Here is a 16775-nt window from a genome sequence, read left to right as displayed (position 1 = left end):
GGCAGGGGGAGATGGGGCCGGCGGCAGTGTCCGCCCCAGGCTGCCGGCTCAGCGCCCTCAGGACCCGCCGGCAGCCCAGCGGCCCGGCCTCGGCCGGTGCCGGCCCTCAATGACAGCACCCGGAGCCGCAGCGGGGAAACAGCCAGCCACCGCCCCCGCACCGCCGCGGGCAGCGGCCGCCACTATCCCGGCCTGCCCCGCGCTCGCCTCCTCCCGTGTCCCGGCGTGCCGCGCGGCCCGGCACTGGGGTAAAGGTCGCGGGGCGGAGGGGGCGGCACTGGCTCGGCGGGGACGCAGCACCCTGGCCCCGTTCTTCACCTGCTGCCGCCATGGCGGAGCAGCCGCAGCCCATCAGCCCCGTGAAGAACTTCTTTGCCGGAGGCTTCGGAGGCGTCTGCCTGGTGTTCGTGGGGCACCCGCTGGACACCATTAAGGTGAGGTGGCCCCGCGGGGATGGGGGGGTGGCCGGGACCCGGGGCCGTGCGGCCCGAGGTAGGCGCGGGAGGACTACGCTTCCCAGCGAGCACTGCGCGGGGCTGGCGCGGCCGCCCGGCGGGCGCTGCGGAGGACTACGCGTCCCGGCGGGCACCGAGGGAGGGCGAGGCTTCCCGGCGTGCACCGCGGCGGGGTGGCACGGGGCGTCCCGGCGTGCACCGCGGGGCAGGCCGGCCGTGCGGTGGGGCGCCCCCTGCTGGTCTGGCGGCACTGCGGCCCGCTCGGCGGCCCGCCGGTTTGTAGCACAAACGGGAGGAGCGGCCGTGTGGCGGGCGCTGGGAGGAGCTGGGAGCCTGACTCAGGCCCGGGAGAGCCCGGGGGTGACCCTGGGACGGACGGACACCCCCGCACACACTCCACTTCCCCTAGGGTCCCTCCGATCCCCCCGTCATGTGAGGAAGCTGAGTAGTGACACGGGACCAGCTCTCTGGTGCTGAGGTGGGGTTCTTATCCTGGGGTCACCCCAGCAGTTAATTGAATGCATTAACTAGTAAATACATCAAAAATTCAATCCCTTTTCTTCCGCAAAGGGTGACAGTGATGTTTATCTCTCTACCAACATCATAAAGTCCAGTCACAAAACTCACTCCATAATTGTCATACAGAGGTTTTTCTCTGAATCAAAGTTTAGATGGCAATATGTAATAAAATAATGTTTTCCTATCCTGTTTTACTAGGTCAGACTGCAAACGCAGCCTAAGCCACAGCCCGGTCAGCCTCCACTCTATTCTGGGACCTTTGACTGCTTCAGAAAGACTCTCGTTGGAGAGGTACTGCGTTAGCATGTCATCTCCGATGCTGCCAAAAATATCAGTTGTTCCTGTACGTCCCAGGAATGGAATCATGGGGGAATGTTGCCCTGGAGACTATACAATTCTTGGGTTATCAGTTGAATTGATTATAATTAAAATTTTTAAGGATGTTACCAGACTTGGAGAATACTTAGCATCTGCGTGCTCCAGGTGCATGTGTCTTTGTTTTGTTAAGAAGTGCTTTTGGTTCAGAATAATGTGATATTAATATCTGAACTTAACGACTGGAGTGAATGTTGGCAGTTGTTTGCTGGCTTTGTTGTTGTAGCCAGTGGAATCTTGCTGTCTTTGGTATTTGGAGTTGACTCTGGAAATCCTAAAATAGACAATGACTTTTGTTGATATGGGTAGTGCTTTTACTTCTGTAAAGTGTATCTTTACAAAATATCTTTACATTGCATCTTTACATCTTCTATAATGTGTTATGCCATATACAAGAAGGCAGAGGAGCATTTATTAATTTTTTTTCTTCCTGCTTCTTTTTTTTTGAGAATAGAGGGTCAGTTATAACAGTTTTGTTCAGTCTTCTTCAGACTGTGGACGCTGGTTTTCACTTCTGAATTAGCCGTATCATGTGATTGAACTGTAGTCTGTTCTGTTTTTCGAAAGGCACACAGTCTTGGTTTAAAAGCCTGAAGTGACATAGAATCCAGTTTTCTGCTTCATGAGTTTTCCCAGCAGCTGTTTACCATTTGGAAACAATGGCTATAAAGCCCAACTTTTTGTTTACTAGTCTGAAGTCTAATTTCTGACCACTGGATCTTGTTAGGCAGATCTTTCATTTAACAGAGTTACCTCATACCTGAAATCTACTTTCATTACGGTACTAACACATTGTTATATAACCAAAGTAAATCTTGCTTCCCTGGTCTCTCCCACAAAGTGCTGAAATGCTTTGCTAGCTCTGAATCCCTTGCAGTTTTTAACACCCATGCTGAAGCATGGACGTCAGAGCTGAACCATAATAATAGCCTTGTGATGTGAAGTTCAAAAGTAATGCTGCCTTTCTACTCCTACTCAATACTCATCAGCTTCTACAAGGAAAAGCATTAAATCTCTCTGCCAAGGCCTTTTGTTTCCTGCTGCTCATGGGAAGGTTGATCAGGAGTGTCTGATCTTTGTCAGCCAGATACAATTTCATTACAGAGTCAGTTGTGCCTGTAAGCACGCAGACACATATTGGGGTACACAGATTATTGGGGGGGGGGGGGGGCGTAGAGAAATGAGCAGGCAGACCAGCAAATCTTTAATTTCTGCGTCTGGCCTTTAACTGGAAAGGTAACACTTTTATTAGAAGAAGTTCTGTTCAAAGGCAAGATAAATGAAACATGCTGCTGCTGAGGTCTGCATTAGAATTTTTCCATGTGTGTAGTCTGATGAAGGGAAACATCAGGAACATAAAGTTGTACGGTGAAAAAGTTTTGAACTTAGGGAAGAAAATAAAAAATAATTTGCTCTTGAACTTGTTCCAAATTGAGTTTGTGTGAGGAGTGAAGTAGTTCAAGTCAGTCTCCCTGGCTCTTTATCTAAAGAGTGAATTTGGTTCAGCATTCTCAGGCTCAGTGTCAGGATTTTATACTGATATGTTTGATGACTTTTATTAATAAAGCACATGTGCATTTTTGTATGTACCTTTTGACATCTATCTGGACTATTATTCAGGTGGCTTTTAACTTCCTTATTCTTGAGATGTAAGTGCAGGATGCCCAGTATGGGAACAGAAGGGTATAAGTGGTGCTGTGTTTTCCAGGAAGGATAGCTTTCCTCTGCAACAGGCCCTGAGCCTCAGCTAAATGTGTATAATTGCAAATGAACCACAGACCCCATTATTCTTATGATTAATTTGACTGTCTCACTGATACTATCCGGTATTGTAGCCTTTTGCTTCTCAGTAAGTTGAAGTGTGTGCAAAGTCTATTGAAAACGAAGTAATTGTGCAATGTTTCCTGCAGGGAGTCCGAGGCTTATACAGAGGAATGGCAGCACCTATTATCGGAGTGACACCCATGTTTGCTGTGTGCTTCTTTGGATTTGGCTTGGGAAAAAGACTCCAACAGAGAAAACCTGATGACGTTTTGACGTGAGTTTCTGAGTTAATCGGACAGTTGGGAAAGGCACCCTAAGGCTCTTGCAGCCTGCTGTATTGTTGCACACTGAGTTGTGGTGTAAATTTGTCTCTTCTCCTAGGTTATAAATATAGTTCTAAAAAAATAAAACACTTGCGTTTTAATGTTTCTGGAAGCGTGGGACTGATAGCACAGGCTAAAAACGGAGAGTGTGTGGGCAGGTGCTATGCAATTCCCTTTCTACGCAAGAAAGAGCCATTAAGGAACAATTCTGTTTTGGATGAGTACGGTGTGAAATATATAATGATTGCCTGCCAACAGTCTCGCTATTAACAGAAACTATGGGAGAAATATGTTCATGGTCAAGCAGTCTTGACAACATTCACAGTCATGATTCTCTTTTCTCTGTTATTTGTGACTCTTGCTGTGTTCTTATGTTAGGATATAAGAGTAGCCATAGAAATGTTTTATTATTAATTTCTGAAAAGAGATGGTTGTGAGCAACCCTTCTCTCAGGTATGTCTAGCCTGAAAGAGAGATGGGAAGCTAAGAAAACTTTGTGTGGCTTTCTACAAGCTAACTTATGCATGAAGAAAGCCCCCTACCTGTAAAGTACTCCCATAACTTCTTTGCTGGGTTGTGATTTATAGCTCTATAGGAATGGAACTGTGGCTTAGTGACTTTTTATTTGATTATTTGTGCAATACTTAGGAACTGTGTCAGAAAACAGGAGTCCATTTGTGTTGAGCCAAGCATGGTGGGGTGGGGGTGTGTGGTTTTTGTTGGAGTCTTGCCTGCACAGGGGTCTTACCTGGGTGGTGTGAGTGCAGCTGGCTCTGCAGCACCAGTCATGGCTGTAAGATGGAGCGGGCTCCCCCTCTCGGGTTGCTCAGAGGGAGGCAGTGCTGAGATGCTGGGGCACTGCTAACTTACCCTGTGCTGCCGTGGCAATATCCTCAAGCAGACAAGGCTGCAGGGTGAGACCAGGGGAACAGTAGGGAGTGGGGAATACAAGGAAACGTATGGGCTGTGGGCTTATTTCCAGCAGCCTAATCACCTTGGTGCCTTATGTTTTATACACATCATACCAAATTGAAGTTTTAAGGAGCAGGCTGGAGAAGGGCAGCGTAGGTTTTTGAGTCTTTATGTAGAACTCCTCTCAAGCAGAGCAGTGGGAAAGAAAGAACAAATACATGGTGGAACTGTCATTCTGCCCAGCTGTGCTGTACTGGGGGTGCAGACTTGACACAGTAAGATATACCGTGCTTGGGACATGAGGCTCAAAAATGAAGGTCAGACTCCTAGCACCATGGTTCTGTGCCTAGAGGCAGGCAGGATGGCAGTGGTTCTCCATGCCAGTTTTGAAAGGAAGTTTTGAAAGGAAGGAGATGGAGAGAAACCTGGGACGCCTTTTCTATCTTTGCTGGGGCTGAATAATCCCAAGGTGAGCTGGAAAACTCAAAGCTTACTTTGAGCAGGAGGCGCATGTAGAGTGGTGAGGAAGTCTGAATGGTCTGGAAGATTTAGAGGGCGTTTAAGAGTAAAGAAAGGTGTGAGAATTGGAAAACCTGAATAGAATGCCATCTCCTGGGGAAGTGGGGAGAAGCAGGAGGCATGGAATTTAGTTGGATTGAGATGTTAGGTCACTTTACTAGGGAACGTAGCAGGAGGCTGGACATAAAGATAAGTTTGTGCTGGAGAAACTCAGCCTGCTTAAGGGATTTCTGTCATAGAGACTTTGCCACATGAAAGCACATGCAGATTGTGTGGGATGATGGCAGGATGGTAGGACAGACTTGATGATGGCAGAGGCTGAACAAGTGAAGGACTGAGAGGTTGCACAAAGGAGGCTCCTGGCTGCACAAGCAGGAATACACATGGGAGCTGTGGCCCCTGAGAAAAGTGTGGGAGGCTGGAGGAGAGAGCGAGACTGTTGGGAATAAAAAAGAACGGGAAATGCTGTAGAAAAAAAATGCAAGTACAAGGAATACAAGCAAATACAATGGATGTGAAGAGCTGAGTTATGGTTGCTGTGGGAACCAGTGCGCTTTGAATCCTAGAGATCTTAAATGTTTAGCTCTAATTATGCATTGATGAGGCACTTCTGCACTGGTCAAAAGCAGTTCATGCATTTCTAGTTCCTCTGCCAACCTTGTGTAGAACAGCACAATCTGGTGATACAGGGATCTTTCTGCCCTTTGTTTCCTATGTACTATGTTGTGTTAGGGTCTCTTCTGTTTCCTCGGGGCAGATATCCTCAGCTGTTTGCTGCTGGCATGTTGTCGGGTGTGTTCACAACTGTAATCATGGCTCCAGGAGAGAGAATCAAGTGCCTTTTACAGGTAAGGCATTGGGTGGTGGTGATGGGAATTTAATCTTAGGGGCCTTGTCTTTCCATACCAGGAGCTTCTTTGGTTAGTGTATTTCCTCTGTTCTGTTTTTTGACAGGACTGAGGCAACTGTCATTTAATGCAACTGTGTCACGAAGAAGCATTATACAAACTCACCATGACAGTATAAGTACATACAGCATTCGCTGCTCTTTTCATTTTAGAGAGCGCAAGCCTTAGACTATCTGGCATTACATGAGGCATTGGTGGATGCTTAAGTCCACTGCAAAGTATGAAAAAGTCCAGTTTTTCAGAATGATTTTTCCCCCCCCCAAAAAAAAAGTGCAAAACTACTAGATCATAAGACTCTTTCTAGTGTAAAGTTTTTGTTACCTTGACAGGTTCCCAATACGTAACTAAGGATTACATTTAAAAATACATTAAATAGCTTTCTAATGTTTAGGTGGCTGTTATCTCTACACCTCCTCCAGGGTTTTTAAAGTATTGTTGGAAAACATGAACCTGAACAAACAAAAATACCGTCTTCAGCAAAGATGGGAAGCTTTGCTTATTTCAGGCTATGTTGAACTCCGTTATTATGGTGGTGGGTGGTCACATGTTTGTCCTGACAGACATGATATCATGGAAGCTTTTATACAGATGCAAATTGTTTGAATTTTGCTAAACTATTTGAAGGCTACTTTTTGTCAATGCACATGTAGAATTACCTAACTGACTTCAGTTGTTTCAAATTTGCACTGTGGAAAAATAAGGGAGAATCTAGCCTCTGCATGGAACAGTAAACATATCCTCAGCTTGAACATGAGAGAGCTGCTTGAGGAAGTGACACGGGTTTCCTATGCAGGAGCGTCTGAGGAATGAGTATGTGCTCCTTCCTCTTTGGAAACATGCACGTGGCTTTCTAACTGTTAGCTGAAAGATTGTTCACCAGCCAGAAACCTTCGCTAGTCAGAAACTATCACTTTAATCCTTCAGATCCAGGCAGCTACAGGTGAAACGAAATACAGTGGCTCTTTGGACTGTGCAAAACAGCTGTACCGCGAGGCTGGAATTCGTGGCGTGTACAAGGGGACAGTGCTAACCCTCATGAGAGGTGAGTGATGGAGATGTTCTGATGCTGCTTCTGTGTGGGGTACTTTAAGATAAGAAGCCTGACATAGTATCACAGGTCTCACTGCCCCTTTAGCCAATTGGAGATGCTGTGTCACACTTTTTTTGCAGTCTGCAGAGCTACTGCAGTGCCTCAAAGGGACTGAGAGATAAACATGAGATCTCAGTGACTGAGGAAGAGATTAGATGACAAAGATCAGAGGGATATAGGAAGTAATTAAGATCTGAAAAGCCAAGAGGAATGAGAGACTTCAGGAGAGAAGCAGAGAGAGCAAAGAGAAAAGAAAAATACGGAAGTGGGGTTTTTTTAATGTTTTTTTTTTTTCCCTTGGGAAAAGGATTATGAGACTGCTGCTGTATAATGCTGACTGCTTTAAAAGATATGATTGCAGCAGTTCTGATTTCTACCTGCTTGAATGTGGGTTATTTTGGACTGGGATGCCATGACCGCTCTCACAACACCACCACCAAAGTAGTTGTGCCAGACACAGAATCCTGTACGTGTTTTGTTACTTTCTCCTTTGAAAAGCATTAGGTTGTTCCCTGTACTGGGGCATTTTTTTTTCAAGGCTAAGCTGAAATTTCTGTATTTTGATATCTCCATTGAGGAATTTGTTCTATCCTCTGCTTCTCATACAAGTGTAGCAGCTAGCAATATAACTCTGGCAGTGTCCCTGGCCAGAGGCTGGTTCTCCAGTTCAGGCATAAGCTAAGAATGGGCTGTGGGAGTACCTTAAAAAAAACCAAACCAAACCCATCAACTGCAAAAAAAAAAAAAAATAATCCAAAAATACAGTCATTAGAACAAATAGTGTGCAAAACTTTTGCAGTTCCTGAACTGCTCTGATCTGTTATGAAGTAATTAAGAAAGCGTAGAGCTGTCTCATTGTTAGCTTAATGGCTAGCAGGCAGGTTATAGTCTGATTTGAAAGGCTGCTGACAGATGTGCTTAAGAAAAGATATTTTCCCAGTTCTTGCCTTTAGCACCTGCTCTCCTTGGGAAAGTTCAGGCTCCTCTGTCTAAAGTAACAGCAGATTTTATTTTGTTTGTAGAGGATGTTCAGAAAAGGAATCTGGATGTACTTAGTGGTGTTGCTGAGCTGGCATGGGGCTGCTGTGCCTCTAGGCTTCGTTTCATTTCCCACTACTCACAGTCTTTGTTGTTTACCCACTAGATGTCCCAGCCAGTGGAATGTACTTCATGACGTATGAATGGCTGAAGAACATTCTGACCCCTGAGGGAAAGAGGTTAGTGAAATCTCACAGTCATCACTTTCTGGACTTCCCAGATGCTGCCGATTAATCTCCCCAGTTACGAAGAGTTTTAGAGCAGTACCATCGAAACAAACTTAAAATAAAAGGCTGCTCATCTTGTGAATTGAGCTGTTTTGGTCTGGTGTTTACTGGCAAATAAAATAGTATTCTGAGTTTCTCTCAGATTCTAGCCTTGGACCTTACTAGCCAAGTAAGGAATACTTGAAATAAGTCTCTCACTTTCACCCCATGTATGGTCAGAGAGCTGGCGGGTTTTGCTGTTGGGGGGTTTTTTGTTGGCTTTTTGTTTGGTTTTTGTTTTTGTTTCCGCCCCCCCCCCCCCCCCCCCCCCGAGTATCTGCATGTGTGCTGTTGAATGAAAAGATTTGAACCTTTAGGGTGAAGTTAGTACGTTTTAGCCACAGGGCTCTGATTCTTGGAAATCTTTCTCAGATACTGCACTCTGTGTCTGCAGCATTGTGTTGCTTCCTGGCTGTCAGCCAGGCTGCCTCTTTGATTGTCACCTTTGTCAAAACAGATGAGTTTTTACCCTTTTTTTTTTTTTTTTTTTTTTTCCCCTTCCTTCTCTCTCCCACCCCACCCCAATTCTGCCACAGTGTGAGTGACCTCAGTGTGCCTAGGATTCTCTTTGCTGGGGGCCTGGCTGGGATCTTCAACTGGGCAGTTGCCATTCCACCAGATGTGCTGAAATCCCGTTTCCAGACTGGTGAGTTGCATCCCAGCTTTTCACAGCCACACTCAGTGCAGTGCTCCTGGGAATGGCTGGGCAGCGATGGAAGATGCCGTCTGACCATGGCATCTGGGAGGTAGCACATCTTGAGCACTGCTTGCCACCAGGACATGAGAACCCCAAGTGTGTTCCTAGCATTTCTAGTTGGTTTCCTTGCAAGTTCGTGGCCAATCAGGTTGCACTTCTCTGTTCCTGCCTCCCTGCTAATAGAGCGATCCTGATTTGAGATGCTTGTTTTAAAACTGAAGTGTAGAAGTCATAATAATAGAACTGCTTGTTGTGGCTGATTTATGACAAATGTCATTCTTTGAGAGGTTTTGTTATTTCACTTCAGACGCAGTTGTATTAATTGTAGCCTGTGCTATCTGAAATTTATAGTAACTGGGTGTGCCCTGCTGAGAGCATTGTTTTTAGACCAGCACCTCTGCTCTTAAGTATCTGTGGACTAATTATAGTGAGGATGGCCCCAAGCCTTGCACTTCAGCAAAGTTTAACAGGTTTTTTATTGCTTTATCTAAGAGTCCTAGTCAATGAATATTTTTGTTAAGGCTTTCTGTAGTCTGTCTGTGGACTCAGCTTTCCACTGGACAGTAACCTTTTTTCTTGAGTCACAATTCCTGATAATCTAGTGCAGGAAACTTTTTTTTTTTTTTTTTCCCCTTCTTCTCTGAATAAAGGCTGCTGTGGTTGTTTGATATTATACCAGCGGCTGAGTGTGAAATACATTACAGCTTTGCATCCTTGTTCCACTAAGCCAATCCCCAATACTGCTGTGTAGGTCATGTGGGTTAATGGTGGTTCTGTTTAACTGGGTTGGTTTGTGGAGTACTTCCCAGAGACGTGTCAGGAGAAGGAAGAACTCACTCTTTGAATAGAGTAACTTTTTAAAACACCTCAGCAAGTCTGTGTAACATCAGCAAATGAAAAGCACAGGCTGTTTCAATGAAGTCTATTGCTGCCCTTGGCTGGGGCGTATGATAGGATCATTGTCTGTTTTTTTATTACAAACCAGCTACATCAATTTTACGACCTTCCTATCTCCTGATTGCAGCTCTTGTGAGAGCTGTCATCAGCAGTGCAAGTAACAGCTCAGACTTCCAACCCTGACAAAAGTTATTCTCCTTTCTTTCCTGCCCCCCAGTGAGTCGATGATGTAAATTCTTCGTGGTGATGGTGAGCACCTACCTTCTGTTTACTGAGTGTTTAGTAAGGTGTCCTTTTTGTTTGCTTGCTTTTTGCTGAAATAGGTAATTTTCCCAAGCAGATGTTGTCACAACAAACAATGCTTGGGTTCTGGTGTCACCTAGATGGTATAGCAATATGAACCTGTTGAAAATCCTGGGCTGTTACATATGCCATATCCTTCAGCACTTGTGACTGCTACATGTCTTAGTGTGTTGTATTCCTTTCAGCTCCTCCAGGAAAATACCCGAATGGCTTTAGAGATGTGCTGAGAGAACTTATCAGAGAAGAAGGAGTTGCATCTCTGTATAAGGGCTTCACAGCTGTAATGATCAGGGCGTTTCCCGCTAACGCGGTAAGTAAATTGTGATTCCAGATGGGTTTTCGGGACTTGGCCACTCACAGTGAATGTTTGCAGTCTGTAGAGGAGATGACCAGCTGCTTACTGTTGTACCATTTCAGTGAGAGATTCTTATCACTGCAGATACATTATTTTTTTTTTAATAGCTGTTGGTGTCCAGATTCTAAAAATGTACCTTAATCTAGGAGGAACACCAACTAAACCTTCCTTCAGTGCTCTGCATTTTGCATAAAAGCCCTTTGTTGACTTTCTCTGATAGTCTTTCTCTACTGATTGTACATCCACCAGTAGAAGACAGAAAGTGGGGGGTAAGTTTGGACTAGCTTCCCTTTCACTAAATAGTGAGCCTAACGGAGTAGAAGTTCTGCCTTTGTGTGGAGGGATACAGTAGAATTCTTGCCTCTGCTCTAAGACTTTTTTTTTTTGTGTGTGTGTGTTCTCTTCCTCTTTCCACATCAGCCATGTCAGGTGTTTACAGTGCTGCATTTCAAAAACTTTGTTTGGAATAGGTTTTTGGAATCCTTATTTGTTCTGTATGTTCTCTTTTCCAGGCATGTTTTCTTGGGTTTGAAGTTGCTATGAAGTTTCTTAACTGGATTGCACCAGGTCTATGAAGACTAGGAAGTCTAGAAATTAGAGAGGAGAAGGAAGAGGGTGCAAGTCTGCCTCAAAGGAATAAATGAATGATCACTTGACGTTTCAGGAATGATTGCTTGCCTAATACCTTTTTGCCTTCCTCACATTCTTTAGGTGGTGCTATGTGCCATTCAGAAATGTAAGCTGTAGCTCTGAAACAGAGTTGATGAGCTCTTAGAGGTGATACACCTGTCTTCTGAGCCAATGGACCACAGCAGTAATGCTGCTAACTGACAGCTGTTGCTATTACACACACTACCTTAAGTACTTCCTCATGGAAGAAGGAGACACTTCTTAAAATGTAGTTCTTTATTTACTGAAGAAACATGTAGCTATTCATGCTGAAAAACTTCCTTAAAATAATTGTTTGGCTGTGTGCGCTTTACTCTCAGGGCATAAGTTAGCAGCTGCACATACTAGTATCTACAAGCAATGTCAGATAACGTTCTCATCTCTGAGTTTTTTTAGTTGTGGGTGTTTCTATGTTGACAGCGGTTTTAATCTTATATGCATGTAATGCAGCAAATGCAGAACTAAGCAGGGGAGGCCAGAGCTACGCTTCAGTGAGTTGAGGAGTATTACAGATACCGCGCTGGATCTTGCACGCTGATCTTTCCTGTGGAGCTAGGAGGGAAAATTAATTATGCTTAAGATTTGTACTAAACTTTACTGAGGCAGCCAGTGGGGAAATGTGTTTGATCAACCTGAACTTTTCTCTGAAATCCCTTTCTGTCCCACTGAAGATATCCCAAATGTGATTTCAAAAAAAGAACGGCATGGTTCGTCACAACCCACGATATACTTAATTGATCAGCTGCTGTGTCCTGGGATTCAATCCCTGACATGGACCTGAGAAAAATTAAGAGCACTTCCAAGAACTCAGTTTCTCTGACACAAAGGGGATACATGAAGGCGGCACTGGCTCTGCAGTCTTGTCTAACTTAATTCTTGCTCTTGTCCCTTGGCTTTCTCTTAATATTATTCAACATAATCACATTTTAATTTGAGAAATTACTAATGCTAAGAAGCAAGAAGCAGCTGTAATTTCTTCTGGTTTTGATGCAGTTATTGGAACTCAATAAAGCTAGCTGCTGCTTGGCTAGAACATGTGCTTCAGTTCATTTACGTTTTGCATGGTTAGTTTTACAATTCTTGATTTTGAGGTGTGATTGGGAAATAAGTTGTGCCATGCTGTCTAATTGTTAACCCATTGCCTTTTAGCTTTTGGATTTCTGTCATGAGATGTGGAAATGAATGTTCTGCACTTGATGTGTGTCGTACAAGCTGTTAGGCGTTGTAGTTGCAGACACAGCTTCTTAAGTATGAAGCCAGACACTAACGCATCTTGCTTGTGGAAGGTATTTTATGTTTTCCAGGGGGAGGCCCGGACACAGATATAGGAGAGCTTAGGGAAAGCATCTGTCCTGATGGCCCACAGGAAAGGAGGCTGAGCGTTTGTCTGGCACGGTCTGTTGGCCTCTACCATAAGGACACAGTTCACCTTGGCTTTCCGCAGGCACGGTCAGCCCTGACAACTTTCCACCCAGTGCTGCTGCAGGAACCTGGAATCCCACTTTTCTTCCCAATTCTTTGGAAAGACCAGAAGAGAACCTGCCTTCCCTGGAGTCCACCTCTTGTGTTTTATGGTGTGTGGGTGTGAAACCAATGGGGTAGCTGCTGGTGTGGAAAAAATCTCAGTCACTTGGAGCTGCCCCCATGTTCTCACTGCTGCTGTACCCACCACAGACCTTCCCCATTCCTTACTGGTTAGCAACCTGCTGCTGCTCCTGCCTTTCAAAGTCACTGCTACTATGGATGAATGAAATACTTAAAGCATGAACACTGAGTTAATACTGGTTCAGAGAAGTGGTGATTAAAGGACATTAACCTCTCAAGTGGTTTTAAACACAATTCTAGGTTTACTGGGGTTAAACCCAAGGTAGTTTCAAGAGGACCAAGCCTGCTTTCGTGGCTGTGTGCTGCCTAGCCACCAATGCTGTCCTGTACTGCTTTGGTTCCCCAGCAGCTCTGGGCACCCTTCTGACTTCTGTGCTGGGGCTGTGATGCCTAGAAGCAACTTTCAGCTTTAAGAAGTGTTACAAAGCTGGGTTTTTTCCCTTCTGTTTTACTTATGTGTTCCAGAAATACTGAGGCTTCTTGGGAGGGACAGATGTCCATGTTCCTTCTCAAAATTCCTGACGCTGATGCTTAATGCTGCCTATTCCAGCTGCCCTGTCAGATCCGTCCTGTTGAGCTGCTAATCTCACAGGGAGCTAGGAGCAACTGAAGCGTAATCCTGGCTGAGCGCTGTTCTGGCTCGGTTCATGATGCAGCTGCCCAGCAGATGGCTGCCTGGGGCTGTCAGCAGGATGGACGAACCTGCAGGTCCAAAGGCAAGGTCAGCGGCAAGGAAGCCAGCACAGCAGCTGCCACGGGCAGGCCGCTGCCTCCGCTTGTGGCAGTTGCAACTTTCCGATCTGGGCTGCAAAAGCTCTGCAGCTCTGTCAGGGCAGACAGGCAGCTGGAAGGCAGGAGCCTTTTTCCCCCATCCGTCCTGCTGCGGAAGGCTGTGGCCCTCCCAGGCTCGGTGACGAGCTGCGTGCTGCAGTTAGTGCTCCTTCCCAGCCCAGTCCTATCAGTCTGGAGCGCTGCAGACTATGGAAAACATACTTGGAAACTGAATCAGGGACTAGTAACGCCCTCGATTCAGTTGCTGGGATTAAGAGCACAGCTCCTCCATTTGGGCACGAGGAGCCTTCTCCCAGTCTGGGTGCTGGCCTCTACCTCAGTGCTCCAGCACTTGCCTTGGCTGTGCTGTCACCCGGCTCGGCTCTGTGGCCTTAGGCAATACTTGCTCTGAAAGACTGAAATATTCCCTACGCTCTCCAATACTTCAGTTGTTAACTAGTTATTTTAAACTATCTTCCTTCTGCCAAATTATCCCTCTTAATACTTTTTTTTTTAAAAGCATTTCAGATCCTTTCTCCAGTTTCAATTGTCCTAATTATATTCTCCCCAGTCTGAAGGTTTTGCAGAGCTTTGTATTTTGCATGTTAAAATTCTGGCTGTTTAACACGCTTGACTTCATTTGGTGCTTTTGGATAACTAAAATATGGAAGAAGGCAATCGGGAATGAAGGGCTGCTTGCTGACAGCAGTGGTGGGAGGAGAGAAGCTTTGGGGAGGCTGATCAGACACATCTGCTTGTTTGTTCAAAAACTGAAACCCAGGCACCCTGGAAATGATTAAAAAGCTGCTCATGTCTCTCAAGATTCTGCCATACAAAAATTGCCAAATCCTTGCCCTGATGTGTGCAGCCTCAGAATGAGAGAGGGATTTTAACACAGGTATGGTTTCCTGCATGCTGAGGACTCTCTTGCTTTCAGAAGCCCAGATTTGCATTCAAATGTTATTTTCTGATTGTCCGGCTTCTTGTGGGAATTCAGGTAGTGCATATACAGACTAATGGCACACAGCAGCTGCTGGTAAACCGTGTCTCTGTACAAGCAAAGGATACTGATGACACTTGTCTTTATGCTCCTTGTGTTGATAGTGTATCGTTTTGCTATATCAAAATCAATATAGTTTTCCACAAGATTCTTGTGCTGTACATCTTTCTGGCCCGTTCTGCTTTGATGTAAGTGATTTTTCCCGTGGTGATTCAAGATGCCTGGAAGTATTCCAGAAGTAATCCATGGTACATAAATCTTATGTGCTTGCATTTCAAATCTTCCGTGCCTGCGTTTCTCTGGCCATTGTGTGCAAGTGGCTTTTGTGTACACTCAGCATTGCTATATTGACAGAAAAGTCCTTGGAATACCCCTGACAAGTCACTCTTGATAAATTTGACTAATGAAAGGAAACTGCCTGTGGGAGGATTACTACAGACTCTCCCGTTTGCAAAGGATGTGGCACAGTAGATCTTACAAATGGTAAGTAATGTGAAAAGGGTGCATTTACTCATATTTCTCGCAGTACAAGACATACAGTGTGTCCAGTGAAGATATCAAGCAATATTTAAAATAAAAATACTTCTATATTGTGTACAATTAAGCTATACAGGTTGTTGCCACAGAATGCAAAGTGCTTTACAAAAATCGTGGAAGAACAGTTCATTGAGAACTACTGAAAACTGATACAGCTACAAAGTCTTGCACAAGAAGTTCCAGAATTGCATGTTGATAGCAACCAGGCGAGTGTGCTAGGGAAGTCACACCGAGTGTAGTATTTCTTGTGTTCTTTCCGTAAGCATCTGCTGCTGGCCGCTCTCAGGCGGAAGAATAGGCAGACCTCTGATCTGATCTTTGATACAGATAAGCCAGTTTGGCTGTATTTTTTTCTTATGATATGATGGGCAAAACCCTGACTAATTCTACGAGGTCTGCACACAGGGGGACAGGTTGGCCATGCACCTTCTTACCTTCTCAGTAACTGCGTACCCTAGGACACAGCACCAGTTACAGCTTTGCGCATGCCCGATTGGCCCCCAATGGTTCGATTTTCCATTTTTACATTGTTCTCACTATCTGCTGCCTCTTGGGTAAGATGACTCCTACGCCAATACCCTGATTGTGCAGGTGAGGGACCAGCCTTTTGCACAGCCTAAGAAAAGTGGCTTTCACCACCATACAGTTCACAGAGGAGCGGAGGTTGGAAGGCAGTTCTGGAGATGGTCCAGTTCAGCTGCCCTGCTCAAAGTAGGGTCCACTTCTCCAGGCTGCCCAGGACTCTGTCCAGGTGGGTTTTTAATATCTCCAAGGGCAGAAGCTCCACAGTCTCTCTGGGCAACCTGCTCCAGTGTGCAATCATCTTCATGGCAAAACAAGTTCTCTCTTTTGTTTAAGTGGAATTTCCTGTATTTCAATTTGTATCCTGTCACTGGACCCCACTGAGAAGAGTCTGGCTCCATCTCCTTCTAAACTCCCTCCCATCAGATATCCATACACATTTGTAAGATCCTCCAGGAGCCTTCTCCAGGACGAACAGTTCCAGCTCTCTTGGCCTCCTCGTATTGCAGATGCTTCAGTCCCTTCATCAACCTTGTGGTGCTTCACTGGACTACTCCAGCATGTCGATGTCTCTCTTGTATGGGGGAGCCCAGAACTGGACCCAGCACTCCTGGTGCAGCCTCACCAGAGCTGAGTGGGGGGAAGGATCATCTCCCTTGGCCTGCTAGCAACACTCCCTCCAAAGCAGCCCAGCAGGCTGGTAGCCGCCTTTGCCACAAGGTTATGGCCCATGCTACACCTTTTTTCCACCAGAACTCTCATGGCCATTGCTGCAAAGCTGCTTCCCAGCTGGTCGCCCTTCCAGCATGTGCTGGTGCATTGGGTTGGTGCTCCCCAGGAGCAGGATTTTGTCCTTCGCTTTGACAAATGTGATTCCTGTTGGTCTAGCTCTCCAGCCTGTTGAGGGCTCTTGGAACGGTGGCACAGCCCTCTGGTGTACCAGCCACTCCTCCTGGCTTGGTATCATCTGAAAACTTGCGAGGGAGTGCTCCGTCTCATCCTCCAGGGCGTTAATGAAGATGTTACACAGTCGTGGCTCCACATGGCCCTGGGGCACACCACCAGTGACTGGCCTCATCACTAGTCACCTGGGCTTCATGTGGCTGATCCCAACCCTTGCAGCTCAGCCACCTTTTGGTCCACTGACCTAACCTGTGCTCCATCAGCTAGCCCGGGGCACGGCACGGGAGGCGGCACTGAAAGCCTTGGTGAAGCCAAGATAAACCAGTTCCACTGCCTGCCCTCACCCG

General features: G+C 45.8%; 1 protein-coding gene across 1 annotated transcript; it reads left to right on the top strand.

Annotated features, from left to right (window-relative positions):
- Window positions 1-46: 46 nt before the first annotated feature.
- SLC25A20 (solute carrier family 25 member 20) lies at window positions 47-12123 on the top strand. Its single transcript, XM_055803837.1, has 9 exons — window positions 47-434; window positions 1173-1265; window positions 3260-3387; window positions 5625-5715; window positions 6700-6817; window positions 8010-8082; window positions 8706-8815; window positions 10252-10376; window positions 10934-12123. Exons 1-9 carry the CDS (start codon window positions 330-332, stop codon window positions 10994-10996), a joined length of 906 nt encoding a protein of 301 aa, XP_055659812.1. The 5' UTR covers window positions 47-329; the 3' UTR covers window positions 10997-12123.
- Window positions 12124-16775: the final 4652 nt, after the last annotated feature.

This window comes from Falco peregrinus, chromosome 5 (genome assembly GCF_023634155.1).
Source record: "Falco peregrinus isolate bFalPer1 chromosome 5, bFalPer1.pri, whole genome shotgun sequence".
NCBI classification, from domain to species: Eukaryota; Metazoa; Chordata; class Aves; order Falconiformes; family Falconidae; genus Falco; species Falco peregrinus.
This window is presented reverse-complemented; position numbering and strand designations above follow the sequence as displayed.

Excerpts from the sequence above, each read along its gene's own strand:
- SLC25A20 (XM_055803837.1), top strand. The coding sequence starts at position 330 with ATGGCGGAGCAGCCGCAGCCCATCAGCCCCGTGAAGAACTTCTTTGCC. Across the intron at positions 3,388-5,624 it reads AAACCTGATGACGTTTTGAC|ATATCCTCAGCTGTTTGCTG; the intron begins GTGAGTTTCTGA and ends TCCTCGGGGCAG. Across the intron at positions 8,083-8,705 it reads CTGACCCCTGAGGGAAAGAG|TGTGAGTGACCTCAGTGTGC; the intron begins GTTAGTGAAATC and ends ATTCTGCCACAG.